The sequence below is a fragment of the Mesoplodon mirus genome (genome assembly GCF_964341445.2).
Source record: "Mesoplodon mirus genome assembly, chromosome: 7".
Taxonomy (NCBI): domain Eukaryota; kingdom Metazoa; phylum Chordata; class Mammalia; order Artiodactyla; family Ziphiidae; genus Mesoplodon; species Mesoplodon mirus.
Window position 1 is genome coordinate 7,771,999 of NC_138983.1, and position 14,284 is coordinate 7,786,282.

At 53.1% G+C, this 14,284-nt stretch overlaps 1 protein-coding gene across 2 annotated transcripts; it reads left to right on the top strand.

Moving 5' to 3' along the window:
• Positions 1-7,655: 7,655 nt before the first annotated feature.
• On the top strand, positions 7,656-14,094 carry MEN1 (menin 1). Of its 2 annotated transcripts, none has more exons than XM_082626533.1 (10): positions 7,656-7,722; positions 8,108-8,568; positions 9,550-9,758; positions 9,957-10,085; positions 10,372-10,412; positions 10,488-10,575; positions 11,138-11,274; positions 11,700-11,835; positions 12,287-12,451; positions 12,671-14,093. In XM_082626533.1, the coding sequence occupies exons 2-10, from the start codon at positions 8,124-8,126 to the stop codon at positions 13,151-13,153; spliced, it is 1,833 nt and encodes a 610-aa protein (XP_082482659.1). In that variant the 5' UTR covers positions 7,656-7,722; positions 8,108-8,123; the 3' UTR covers positions 13,154-14,093. The 2 variants fall into 2 exon arrangements, with proteins under 2 accessions (XP_082482659.1, XP_082482658.1); XM_082626532.1 differs by having other exon boundaries at positions 7,657-7,710; positions 12,671-14,094.
• Positions 14,095-14,284: the final 190 nt, after the last annotated feature.

Here is a 14,284-nt window from a genome sequence, read left to right on the forward strand (position 1 = left end):
TTTTGTTCAAACCCAAGCAGCAGCCAGAGGCCCCTAGAGCTGAGTTTCTGCACGTCTAGAGGGCAGCCTTTGGGGTCCAGAGCAGGGTGGAGATGGGAGGAAGTGGATCTGAAGAGCACATCCTGCTGCCCAACCCAGGTGAGACTGCTGAGAGGAGTAGGGGGAGGGGAGGTCTGGGAGGGGTCTCACTTGTTCTAATCTGGGGTGTCCACGACTGGGCAGGACCCAGGCCTTGAGGCTGGGCTGGGTGAGGCGGGAGGATAAGGGCTTCGTGCTGGGATCAGGGCGGGCTGTGCCCTAAGGCTTGCGGAAGGCCCTAAAGGTAGGGAAAGGGGCCTGGTTAGAGAGAATGGATTGGAGGGTGCCCATGAAATTCCAGGGCCTGGTTAGGAGTGCAGCCTTGATTCCAGTCTAGTTCTGCTGTCATGGGCAAGTTACCTCTCTAAGCTTCAGTTTCCCCATCTGTAAGTGGGGATCATAAAACCCATCTCATGCGAGGTTCTGGTGAGACTTCGGCATGACAATGAGCGTAAAATTCCTTCAGCTCACTCAGGAAATATTTGCCTACGGAGATGCAGAAGCCCAAAGAGAGGGCCCAGGGCAGGGACACTGAGGCCTCTTGCAAGCTAGGGCCTCCAGCCATCCTCACCAAATTGGAGAAATGGCTGTTTCCCTGGCACCCCTCAATAATTTAGCCAAAAGATTTTCACAGTTTTACATTAAAAATTTTTTTTTCTCCCAAAGTTTTATGTTGACAAATTTCAAACCTACAGAAAGATTGAAAGAATATGAACGCCCTGGGACTTCCCTAGTGGTCCAGTGGTTAAGACTCTGTGCTCCCAGTGTAGGGGGCCCGGGTTCAATCCCTGGTCAGGGAACTAGATCCCACATGCCGCAACTAAGAGCCTGCATGCCGCAACTAAAAGACCCCACGTGCCGCAACTAAGACCTGGCACAGCCAAATAAATAAATATTAAAAAAAAAAAAAAAAGAATATGAACTCCCTACACTCTTCACTTAGATTCACCATTGTTAACATTTTGCTGCTTTTGCTTTACTTCTTTACTCATATAAACGTGTATACATAGCATGTATTTTGCTAACATTTGAAAGTAAGTTGCAGACAACCTGAACCTTGCACCTAAATACTTTGCAGCCGTCTCTTAAGAATAAGGAACCATCATGCCATGGAGCAACTAAGCCCGTGCACCGTAACTACTGAGCCTGTGCTCTAGAGCCCGTGAGCCACAACTACTGAGCCCATGTGCTGCAACTACTGAAGCCCACATGCCTAGAGCCCATGATCCTCAACAAGAGAAGCCACCGCAATGAAGTGTAGCCCTTGCTCACTGCAACTAGGTGCGCAGCAACGAAGACCCAACACAGCCAAAAATAAGTAATAAATAAAATAAATAAACAAACGAAAACTAACCACTCCACATTTCCACACACTCCTCTCACCTTCCTAAATAAATAAATAAATAAATTTATTTTTTTAAAAAAGTATAAGGAACCACCAAGAATTCCCTGGCAGTCCATGTCTTTTTTTTTTTTTTTTTTTTGACCTGGCAGATCCAGTGGTTAGGACTCTGTGCTTTCACTGCCGAGGGCTCAGTTTCAATCGGTCGGGGAACTAAGATCCTGCAAGCTGCGTGGCGTGGCCAAAAAAAAAAAAAGAAAAGAAAAAAAATAATAAGGAATCACCAGAAGTCACTATTATTATCTCAAGAGATTTAATATTTTTAAAAATTTATTTATTTTATTTATTTATTTTTGGCTGCGTGCGGGCTTTCTCTAGTTGCGGTGAGTGGGGGCTACTGTTCGTTGCAGTGCGTGTGCTTCTCCCTGTGGTGGCTTCTCTTGTTGCGGAGCCGGGCTCTAGGCGCGCAGGCTTCAACAGTTGCGGCGCACGGGCTCGGTAGTTGTGGTGCACGGGTTTAGTTGCTCCATGGCACGTGGGATTTTCCCAGACCAGGGCTCGAACCCGTGTCCCCTGCATTGGCAGGCGGATTCTTAACCACTGCGCCACCAGGGAAGCCCTCAAGAGATTTAATATTGATATTCTGTATCAATCTGTTATGGGTTGAATTTTGACCCCTAAAAAATGAAGTCCTATTCCCAAATACCTCAATATGTGACCTTATACGGAACTAGAGTCATTGCAGATGTAAGTAGTTAAGATGAGGTTATTAGGGTGGGCCCTAGTCCAATATGACTGGTGTCCTTTAAAAAAGGGGAAATTTGGACACAGACACACACACACACACACAGGGAGCACACCCTGTGATGATGAAGGCAGAGATCCGGGTGATGCTTCTACAAGCCAAGGAATGCCATAGATTTGCCAACAAACCACTAGCAGCTAGGAGAGAAGCCTGGAATAGATTCTCTCATAGCTCTCAGGAGTAACAAATCCTGCTGACATTTTGATCTTGGACTTCCAGCCTCCAGAACTGTGAAATGATACACTTCTGTTTAAGCCACCCAGTTTCTGATATAATTGTGTCAAAAATGTTCTCTGTAGCATTAAAAAAAAAATTGAGCAGCCAATTTTAGATCACATGTTGCATTTGGTTCTCGTGTCTCTTGAATCTCCTTTAATCTACAACAACTTTCTCCTCCCACCTTTTTGGGCCATCTTTCATGATATTAACTTTTTTTTTTTTTTTGGCCATACCACACAGCATATGGGATCCTACTGCCCTGACCAGGGATCAAACCCTCTTCTCCTACAGTGGAAGTGCAGAGTGTAGAATAACCCACAGTTTGCATTTGTCCTGATTGTTTCCTCATTAAAGTCAGATTTAATATTTTTGTCAAGATATTACGTAGCAGATGCTATTTTAAATTAATTTTAATTACAATAATACACTTTTTTTTGGTAAATTAGAGGCTGAATTCCCATTTGACTCCCTGCCCTCCTCTCATAAAATCATGTCAGTGTTCCATATATGCCCATACACGTTACTGGCAGGCATCAAGAGGGACCACCCTCCTCCAGCCTCCTTGCCTCCGTCAATGGGAATCAAGTTGGAGCCTCAGAACCCTTCCTACCCTTGGCAGGAAGCCCTGCTCTCCATGCTCTCACACTCACAGCCAGCCCACCACCCTACCCCTGCCTCAAGACCATCAGAACCAGTCCTACTCTTTGTCCCTGTTGCTCAGTTTCACCGTAGGGACTGAAGCCTCTAGGTTCTCCATGGCTCTGGCCATCCCTTTAGCTGATGCCATCTCCACCCTCAGCTCCTGGTAGCTGTTCACCATGCACTCTAGAGCTGATGGTCCATATTCAGCAAAATCTCCCGTGTCCTCGCCCCCTTCTGCAAATGGACCTTAACCCTCCTGCTCTGTCAGAAACTTTGCCCTCCCTGGGGTCACTGTTGCTCACTGCCCCATGTCCCACAGGCTTTCTACACCCCTCCCACCACTGGGCCTGGAGATGGGGTAGGGGTGCTCCCCCATGGCCATTGGTAGACATCCTCCTCCCTCCTCCTTTCAGATACTTAGGTTTGAGCTCAAGTTATTAGCTTATACCACCCACTTTGCTTCAGATATCTCCCAACCCATGCATGGCTCATTTCTTGATAATTGTAGCTCCTGGCTTGCTGTCACTCTCTCCATCCTATTCCTATTTTAGTTCTTAGAGACTTTGATACACATGTGGATGATCCAGCTGCCAGGCCTCTCGGATCCTTGAACCCATCTTCTCCCATTGTCTTGCCTTCCATCTCATCCCAGTCACTCACTCCCAATACTGGAGAGCCGCACTGTCCTATATGGGAGCCACTGGTCACACGTGGCCACTGACCACTTGAAATGAGACTAGTCTGGGGACTTCCCTGGTGGTCCAGTGGTTAGGACTCTGCGCTTCCACTGCAGGGGGCACAGGTTCAATCACCGGTCAGGGAACTAAAAAAAAAAGAAATGTGACTAGTCTGAATTGACATGTGCTGTGAGTATAAAACACATACCAGGGACTTCCCTGGTGGCACAGTGGTTAAGAATCTGCCTGCCAGTGCAGGGGACACGGGTTCGATCCCTGGTCCGGGAAGATCCCACATACTGAGGAGCAACTAAGCCCGTGCACCACAACTACTGAAGCCCACGCGCCTAGAGCCCGTGCTCCGCAACAAGAGAAGCCACCGCAACAAGAAGCCTGTGCACTGCAAGGAAGAGTAGCCCCTGCAACCAGAGAAAGCCCTGGGGCAGTAATGAAGACCCAACGCAGCCAAAAAAAAAAAAAAAAAAAATACATACCAGATTTCAAAGATTTAGTGTGGGAAAAAATATAAGTTATCATTAATAATTTTTATATTGATTACAAGTTGAAATAACGTTTTGGATATATATTATTAAAATTAATCTCACTTGTGTCTTTTACTTTTTTAAATGTAGCTACTAGAAATTTAAAAATTACATATGCAGCTCATGTTAGGTTTCTACCGGAAGCACTGATCTAAATCTTTTTTTGGGGCGAGCTGCATGGCTTGTGGGATCTTAGTTCCCCAACCAGGGATTGAACCCTGGCCCTCGGTAGTGAGAGCGTGGAATCCTAACCCCTGGACTGCCACAGAAGTCCCCTAAATCTTTTCACTGCCAATAATGACAGCAACCGCCTCCCTATCGTCTCAATCCCAAGCATCCTACTCTCTATCCAACACCCCTATCTTTCCAGCTCTCTTTAGCACCCCAACTCCAATAAACTTTTGACCCCATTGGAACCTACAATCCATTGATTTTCCCACACTTTTGCAGCCCCTCATCCCTCTTATGTCCTTACTTTCCTCCCTCAAACAGCCTAAATTCCAGTCAATTGTTATAATCACTCCTTTGTATGTATGTATTTGTTCATTTATTCAGCAAATAATTGTTGAACATCAATTGTGTGCGGGACACTATTCTAGGCACATGGAACACGTCAGTGAACAAAACAGACACATTCCCTGTCCTCGTGGAGCTTATATTTTGGTGGTAGGAGAGATATAATAGACAAATAAGTAAACTATATTAGATGCTGGAATAGTGGTTCCCAACCGGGAGCAATTTTGCCCCCCAGGGACATTTGGCAATGTCCGGAGACATTTCTATTGTCACAACAGGGAGAGGAGCGTCTAGAAGGGGTAGGAGCCAGGGAGGCTGCTAAGCATCCTACAGGGCACAAAACAGCCCCCAACTACAAAGAATTATCCAGCCCCAAATGTCAATAGTGCCTAGGTTGAGAAACCCTGTTCTAGAAGGTGTTAATACTTTAGAAAGAAAGAAAACAAAAAGTAGAGTGGGGTGGAGGGACTGAAAGAGGAATTTGGGTTGGAGAGTGTGACTTTAAGTAGGCTGGTCAGGTCTGGGTCGGCCTCATTGAGAAGGTGGCATTTGGGAGAGAGACCAACTGGGCTTCCTATTTCATTGTGAAAATGAAAGTACCCGTGTGTTCTGCCTTCTCTTCAATTATTATTATTTTTTTTAAATTTTATTTATTTAATTTATTTATTTTTGGCTGTGTTGGGTCTTCGCTGCTGTGCGGGCTTTCTCTAGTTGCGGCGAGCGGGGGCTACTCTTCGTCGTGGGGTGGCGGCTTCTCATTGCGATGGCTTCTCTTGTGGAGTACGGGCTCTAGGCGCGCAGGCTTCAGTAGTTGTGACACGCGGACTCAGTAGTTGCGGCTCGTGGACTCTAGAGCACGGGCTCAGTAGTTGTGGTGCACGGGCTTAGTTGCTCCGCGGCACGTGTGATCTTCCTGAACCAGGGCTCGAACCCGTGTCCCCTTCACTGGCAGGTGGATTCTTAACCACTGCACCACCAGGGAAGTCCCCTTCTCTCCAATTATTATGGCTAGACTGTGTTCACGCTCCTAGCAAAGGACAAGCCTGTCGCTCAGGAACTCCCATCCTCTCTACTCGTTCAGGGTCATCAGTCCTGTATTCTCTCCTATTAAACAACAGCCACAACACCATGACCTCCTTTGACCCTCTTCCCCCTCCAGCTGCCATCTTGATTTTTTCCTTCCCTTTGCTGCAAAGCTCACTGAAAGAGTTGTGTATTATCACTGTCTCCAATTCCTTTCCTCTCATTTTTCTTGAGCCCAAGAACTCTGGGCTTGTACTCTCAAACTGCTCCTAAGGTGGTCACCAGGGGTTCTCACAGAGCTAAATGCAGTCAGTCCTTGGTGCTCAGCTTGCTGACCTGCGGGCAGCACCTGACCCTGTCAATCACCCCTCTGCCTTGGTCTTCTGAACCAGATGCCCATCTGGTTTTCCTCCTATCTCTCTGGCTGATCCCTCTCAGAATCCTTTGCTGGTTCCTCCTGGTCTCCCAACCTCTACATGAAGGGGTATCCCAGAACTCAGTCCTTGGGGATCTCATTTCCATATACCCCTCACTCAATTTCCCCTAATGTTAACATCTTACACAACATGGTACATTTATTAAAACTTACTGATGAAAACTATAAACGAAGCTACAGGTTTTATTTGAATTTCATAAGTAGGGCTCATAGTTGCCCAAGACTTGACTGGTTTAGTTTTAAAACTGAAAATTCCATTCCCCTGAAGTCCCCTCAGACTTGGGCAAGCTGGGACAGTCAGCCACCCTATTCACCAGTTTTTCCACTAATGTCCTTTTTTTCTAGTCCAGGATTCAATCCAGAACACCACGCTGCATTTAGTGGTCCTGTCTCCTTGGTGTCTTCTAAGCTGCAACAGTTTCTCAGTCTTTCCTTGTCTTTCATGACCTTGACACTTTTGAGGGGAACTGTCAGGTATGACCAGTCTGAAAGTCCCTCAGTTTGGGTTTGCTGGATGTTTTCTCATGAATAGGCTAGACTTATGGGTTTTTCTGGAAAAAACCCACAGAGGTGAAGTAGGGCAGGAATTTAATCTGTTTTATTCACTGCTACATAGCCAGTGCCTGGGACTGAGTGCTTGGCCCATTATAGGCACCAAAATTCTGTTTCTTAAATGAATAAGTGAATGAATAATTCTGTAGAAATTTAGTATTGTTTTGAAGTTTTAAAATGGTAATATAAATACTACCCTATCATACATACCGCTCTGTAGCTTTTTCCCCTCAACAATTTGCCCTGAAGATCTATTTTAGGATGCAAAGAGCTACTTTACTTTTCTTGTATACAAATTCTTGTATACAAATAACTACAATGGTTCTTTAGATGTTCCTCTTTGCACACGTGTTAGATTTTCTCATGGACAGAAAACTAGACATAGAGTAGGCACATTTACGTGTTAATGGATACCGATAAATATCCAACTACAGTGGCTGAACGCGTTTACAGTGCTCCAGCGGTGCTTAAAAGTACCCGTTTTCATCGCATCTTGCCGACACGTGGTGACCTACAGAAGCTCAGCGAGTGCTGAGGATGCCTTCTCACTCTCCGGACTACAACTCCCAGAATGCACTGCGGTTCCTCTGCCTACCTGGGTAGGCGTGAAATGGAATGACCAATCCCTGAGGACCTCAGGAAGGTGGCGCTGCCTCCGCTCCTCACCTACCTCCGGGTTCTGCGGCGCCCAGAGCAGCGGGACTACCACTCCCATAAGCCACCGCGGACTGGCCGGCCCAGCCACCATTTCAGGACTTGGCAGGGACAGGGGCGGGCCCCGGACTCCACTTCCCGGCAGGCAGTGCGGCCTGAGGGGGGCGGAACTCCATTTCCCAGCAGTCTCCAGGCGGCGGGCGCCGCTGTGCCTTGTGTGGGATGTAAGCGCGGAGGTGGGCGCGGGGGACCGAGGCCAGGACTCTCCTTGGGACTTGGGGGGCCTGGCCTAGGGGCGCCTTCCGGGCGGACTCTAGGGCCCTGGGGGTATGGGCGCAGAGAGGGGGCGGGGCGGCCATTGGGAGTCCTCAGTGGGGTTCTAGGGGCGCACCCTCATCGGGGCCGGGGCTCCTGGGGTTGTGGGGGACAAGAAGGCCCCGCAGCCTCGGCTGAGGGGTCTCTTCGACGAAAGAGGGGGAGCAGATGAGCGGAGCGTGAAGGGGCGGGGAAGCAAGGGATTGTGTCTGTGAATGTGTAGGGGGGTGTGGAAAGCTAGTCGAGCCTGGGAGGGGGCTCCTGGGCCGTGCCCCCCCGACCCTCCCTCCACACGCTCGCCCGCAGGCCGAGGCCCGCCGCCATGGGGCTGAAGGCCGCCCAGAAGACGCTGTTCCCGCTGCGCTCCATCGACGACGTGGTGCGCCTGTTCGCTGCCGAGCTGGGCCGAGAGGAGCCGGACCTGGTGCTCCTATCCTTGGTACTGGGCTTCGTGGAGCACTTCCTAGCTGTCAACCGCGTCATCCCCACCAACGTGCCCGAGCTCACTTTTCAGCCCAGCCCTGCGCCCGACCCTCCTGGCGGCCTCACCTACTTCCCCGTGGCCGACCTGTCCATCATCGCCGCGCTCTATGCCCGCTTCACTGCCCAGATCCGCGGCGCCGTCGACCTGTCTCTCTACCCGCGAGAGGGGGGTGTCTCCAGCCGCGAGCTGGTAAAGAAGGTCTCCGATGTCATCTGGAACAGCCTCAGCCGCTCCTACTTCAAGGATCGGGCCCACATCCAGTCCCTCTTCAGCTTCATCACAGGTTGGAGCCCGACAGGTGGCAAGGGGCGAGAATCCTGTCTCACGTGTGAACCTTGGCCCACCTCTTCACAACACTGTGTGGTTTACAGAGCCCTTCTGAGACCTGTAAGCCTTGTGAGGTGGGGCAAGTGTTATGTCCCCCTTTGCAGCTAGGGAAACTGAAGCCCAGAGAGGGAAAGTGATCTTCTAAAGTCACACAGAATGGCAAGGCTGGGATTGGACCCCAGTCACTTGACTCCAAATCCATTAGCCCACCCTCTGCACCCTCAGAACCCCCCTCCCTGCCATTGAGCAGCTACAAGAGTCCTGCAGCCCAGCCTGAGGCATAGAGGGCAGCAGCAGATTTAGGGAGTGAGGAGCCAAAATCGGGCTACATTTGAGCCAATTCCATGAAATGTCTATGAACATGTTTTGAAAGTGAACAGACCAGGGCTTCACCTCAAGAAACTGAAGGCTCAGGGCTTGCAAAGAGCTTTCCTCTTTGATCCAAGCCCAGTTGACTGGCAGTCAGGTCCAGGAGTGCCATACTGAGAAGGAATCTGAGGCTGCTTCTGAGCTTAGCAGGAAAAGAATACAGAGAGAAATTGGGAGTGTCTGCCAGTGGGTGTGTAAAAAGAGTGTTGGCCAGTGTCCTGTTTTTGCCGTCCCTGGTTATAATCTAATAGGTACAATAAAACGAGGAAATTCTTAAATTAGCAGAAATATATAATACATTTGCAGAGAAAGAGAAGAGAGAGGGTCAAAAGCTGGGTGGAACTACAAAAGATCCGAGATCTCCCGTTGAGGAAGGGGAACGTAAAGGGGGAAGGAGAGTCTCTGAACACATAGGAGGAAAGGGATAGAGGGAAGATGGGCAGGAGTGCCTGAGGTTTGAGCACAGGCTTGGAGGTGAGTGTGGGAGGGTACATGGCCCGTCACTACCTGGTCCCTTCCCCCACGGCAGAGCTCAGAGGACCCTCTTTCATTACTTTCCCTTCCACAGGCACCAAACTGGACAGCTCTGGTGTGGCCTTTGCCGTGGTGGGGGCCTGCCAGGCTCTGGGTCTCCGAGATGTCCACCTGGCCTTGTCTGAGGACCATGCCTGGGTAGTGTTTGGGCCCAGTGGAGAACAAACAGCTGAGGTCACCTGGCATGGCAAGGGCAACGAGGACCGCAGAGGCCAGACAGTCAACGCGGGTGTGGCTGAGCGGGTATTGCATCCCCCCCCCCCACCACCATACTCTCCTAGCCCAAGCCACCCAAGGAGCTCTGCTTTCTTGGACCATGCTCCCCTCTTCCTATCACCACCTACATATGTCAGGAAGGGGAGGGCCCCCTTCCTGGCTGTCATTCCTTAGAGCAGGCACAGGTAGGCCATCGTGAGACATCTGGTCTTGTCCTCTCCCAAGAGCTGGCTGTACCTGAAAGGATCATACATGCGCTGTGACCGCAGGATGGAGGTGGCATTTATGGTGTGCGCCATCAACCCTTCCATTGACCTGCACACTGACTCCCTGGAGCTGCTGCAGCTGCAGCAGGTGAGGGGCGCCTGGGGGACCCTGGGCCAGGGCACTTGCCCTTCCTGAGCTTCAGCTCCCCCTTCTGTAATGTGGGTGAATCATTCCTGGCCTGGACTTTCCTGGGGCTCTTGGGAGGGGAGGATTGAGACATGAAAGCGCTTTGACTTCAATAAGGGGCTAGTTCTGAATTCTGGCTTTTCCCACCTGGTGGGAGGTCCCTACTGGTGCTGGACCCCCGTCTGCCTGGTAGACTGAGGACCCCCCTCTCTCCTGCCAGCTCACACTTCTCTCCTTTGGCCCCTAGAAGCTGCTCTGGCTGCTCTATGACCTGGGACATCTGGAAAGGTCAGTAGAGGGAAGTGGCCAGGCTGGGCCTCGGGGTGGGCGGGGGGGCAGCCTGGACTCATGAGCCTTTCCCAGGTACCCTATGGCGCTGGGGAACCTGGCAGATCTGGAGGAGCTGGAGCCTACCCCTGGCCGGCCGGACCCACTCACCCTCTACCACAAGGTGGGGACATCTCAGGAGGGTACAGAAGGGAGGTGCAACGATGGCTGGGGTTCCCTTCTCTCTGGGGACTGGGAGGGGGCAGGTGAGGCAAGAAGAACTTTGTGTGTATTGCGGGGTACCGCCCATCCAGTCCTCATTTTGTATTTACCATGTGCATATTCAGGGCGGTCAGGGCTGTCTGAGGAGTGTTCTGGGTTCCCTGCCTGGGAGTGGTAGGTCCTGGATTTGTCCCCTCAGCCCTACCTTTTCTACTGCCTATCATTGTCCTTCTTGGAGTATAATAGAGGTCAAACACTGTGAGAGCACCGAGGCGGGGGTGTTAACTTGGTGGGGCTGGGGGTAGGAGGGACATTAGGCTGGGCTTGGAAGGCCAGCCCAGTGCAGACCTACAAACCCAGGGAGGAACACCTGGTAGAGAGGATGGCCTGGGGTGAGGTCACGTGGGAGATGAGACTCTCTGGGAACTTCCTATTGCCCCTCCTGGGTGTGATTCAATGGGACATTTGTGCCACCTGGGGCAGCTGGGAGCTGCCTCCCTGAGGCCCCTCTGCTCTATCCCCAGGGCATTGCCTCAGCCAAGAGCTACTACCGGGATGAGCACATCTACCCCTACATGTACCTGGCTGGCTACCATTGTCGCAACCGCAACGTGCGTGAAGCCCTGCAGGCCTGGGCCGACACAGCTACTGTCATCCAGGAGTGAGGATCCCCCCACGGGGCCCCAGCCTGGCCTTTCTTCCCCTTCCACCCAATTTCCAACCACCCTCGTCCAGGAGGGAGGCCTGGGTCCCAAGCCCTATCCCCTCTCCATCCAGTCACTAGGCAGCCAAGGCCACCATCACCCAAGAGGTAGGGACCCCTGATGAGAGCTTCACGCCTTTCCTTCCCTCCCCTCTCCTCCTAATGTCTAACCACTGTCATCCAGCTATGGAACCTGCATTCCCCACCCCCCTCCTCACTCTTGCTCTGGGCTGACACAGACACCACCATTTTGGAGTGAGGACCCCAACCATTCACTCAGTCCCTGGATGACCCCGGAAAAGACACCGGGGCTCCATCCCCTGCCAGGTCCCTGGGGGTAACCGCCATGGCGGAGACCCCACAGTGCCCTGCTGCTCTCACAGCTACAACTACTGCCGTGAAGATGAGGAGATCTACAAGGAGTTCTTTGAAGTAGCCAATGATGTCATCCCCAACCTGCTGAAGGAGGCTGCCAGCCTGTTGGAGGCCGGCGAGGAGCGGCCAGGGGAGCAGACCCAGGTGAAGGGCTGGACCTCCAGCCTGTGTACACCTTCCCACCTGAGCAGGGCTCCCAGTCACAGGACGTGGGACTGCTGCATGGGACTGGGGATGTCACGAGACAGGTGGCCCAGTTTAGGCAGGCAGCTGTGTTCTCTTATGCAGTAGCTGAGGGCCTGGGCTTGGGTTTGAGGAGTTGAGGTAAATGGGGTGGAAGCCCCTCTCTTTCTCTGTCAGGGTCACTCATTCAGCTGAGGGGGTGAGATGGACGTAAGGGATGGTTCCTCCCTCCTCCCAAGTGCTGGCTAAGGACTGGTTTTATAAAACGAAGGCGGTTCTAAGAATTCTCTCCACCTATGCTCACATCTGCCAGAGCCAGGGCTCTTTGTCCAGGCGAGAGGTCTGGCCTGTGCCCTCTGATGAGGGGTGAGTGATGGGGTCTGAACTGTGCCCTCCTTTCCCCCTTTCCCAGGGCACCCAGAGCCAGGGTTCTGCCCTCCAGGACCCAGAGTGCTTCGCCCATCTGCTGCGATTCTACGATGGCATCTGCAAATGGGAAGAGGGCAGTCCCACGCCCGTGCTGCACGTGGGCTGGGCCACCTTCCTTGTGCAGTCCCTCGGCCGTTTTGAGGGACAGGTGAGGGACAGCTGTGCAGGGTGGCTGGGGAGGACAGGTGGTGACAGCAGCTACAGCGGAGTCAGAACCTTTGTAGCCCTGAAGGGGATCTGCCCGTCCCCTTTGGGTGCGGGTGAGACCGAGGCTCCACGACAGGATAGGCTTGGCCGGGTCTTGGGGTTCCACCCACTGGCCTGCAACCTCTTCCTCCGCTTGCCCCCGCCCCCCCATCCGGCCCAGGTGCGGCAGAAGGTACGCATAGTGAGCCGAGAGGCAGAGGCGGCCGAGGCAGAAGAGCCGTGGGGCGAGGAAGCCCGAGAAGGCCGGCGGCGGGGCCCGCGGCGGGAATCCAAGCCTGAGGAGCCTCCGCCGCCTAAGAAGCCGGCGCTGGACAAGGGCCCAGGCACGGGCCAGGGTGCGGTGCCAGGACCCCCCCGGAAGCCCCCAGGCACCGTCCCGAGCACTGCCCGCGGCCCTGAAGGCGGCAGCGCGGCTCCGGCGCTGGCGCCCGCCGCCTCGCCGCCACCGGAGGGTCCGGTGCTCACTTTTCAGAGCGAGAAGATGAAGGGCATGAAGGAGCTGCTTGTGGCCACCAAGATCAACTCGAGCGCCATCAAGCTGCAGCTCACGGCGCAGTCACAAGTGCAGATGAAGAAGCAGAAGGTGTCTACACCTAGTGACTACACTCTTTCATTCCTCAAGCGGCAGCGCAAGGGCCTCTGAAGTACCCGGGTCTCAGTATCGGCCCGCTCGGAGCCCGCCCTCAATCAGGATGAGGTTCCACCCAGCCCCCCTAGCGAGCCCAGGCTCCGCCCCTGGCCTAGGGGCCTAGGCCCCGCCTCCAGGCCCCACCCCTACCCGGAACTCAGGCTGCAGGTTCCCAGAGTAGACTCCACCCAGCGCCCGAACCGAGGGCTCTGCCCAGTCACTGGAATATAGAGCCCATCCCCCAGGATCCCAGCCGGCCAGTTGAAACCTTACCCTGAGTCCTTCACCCATCTTTAAAGGTCCAACTACGGGAAGCTCAGGCTCCATCTCAGAACCGAGGTTCTAACCTTCGGCCTGACCAGTGTTGGCTCAGGGTTGCTTCCAGCCCATAGGGCTGTTTCACCCTAAACCCTAGGAGCACAGGTCCCACCCACAGCCCGGGAACCAAGGACCCCGCTCAGCCCCTAGGAGTACATTTCCGCACTTCAAAATTCCATTCCTTGGGAATCCAAGCCCCCTACCGCAAAGAACCTAAGTAACGCTTCCAGAACTTGGAAATCCTAGCTTCCTCCCTTCCCTGTCGCGAGTCCGGGACACGAAACTCCGCTCCCGGCGTGTGCGAATCCTGAGCCCCACCCGCTTCCTGACCAAACTGGCCCCAGATCAGAGCAGACCTCTCTTCCGACCCTCTGGGAACCTCCCCGGGGTCCATCCCGTCTCGGGGGACTCTGGAGGAAATCTGCAGGGGTTTGCGAGTGGGTGAGGGGAGCCTGATCGCTTCCTGTTTTGTACATAGATTTATTTTTCAGTTCCAAGGAAGATGAATACATTTTGTAAAAAAAAAAAAAAAAAAGTACTTGTCCGTGTTTCATCTGGGAATTTGGGAGTGGAGCTCCCCCTCTTTCCTCTGCCGTCCGGCCCTCCGGGCTTCGGGCTCCCCACCTGTAGAGCGCGAGGAACCGGTGGCTGGCAGAAGAGCCTCGGCATCATCAGCTCCTCCCGGGCTCGGGACTTTCCCTAGCTGCCGAGGGCCGGTCCCGCGGGCGCCTCCTCCCGGCCGGGTGGCGGGGCATCCCCGGCCTGGCCCCGCCCCGGGCCCCGGCCCCGCCCCCGCGGCCTCTGAGCCACCGGCGCCCGCCTCGGCGG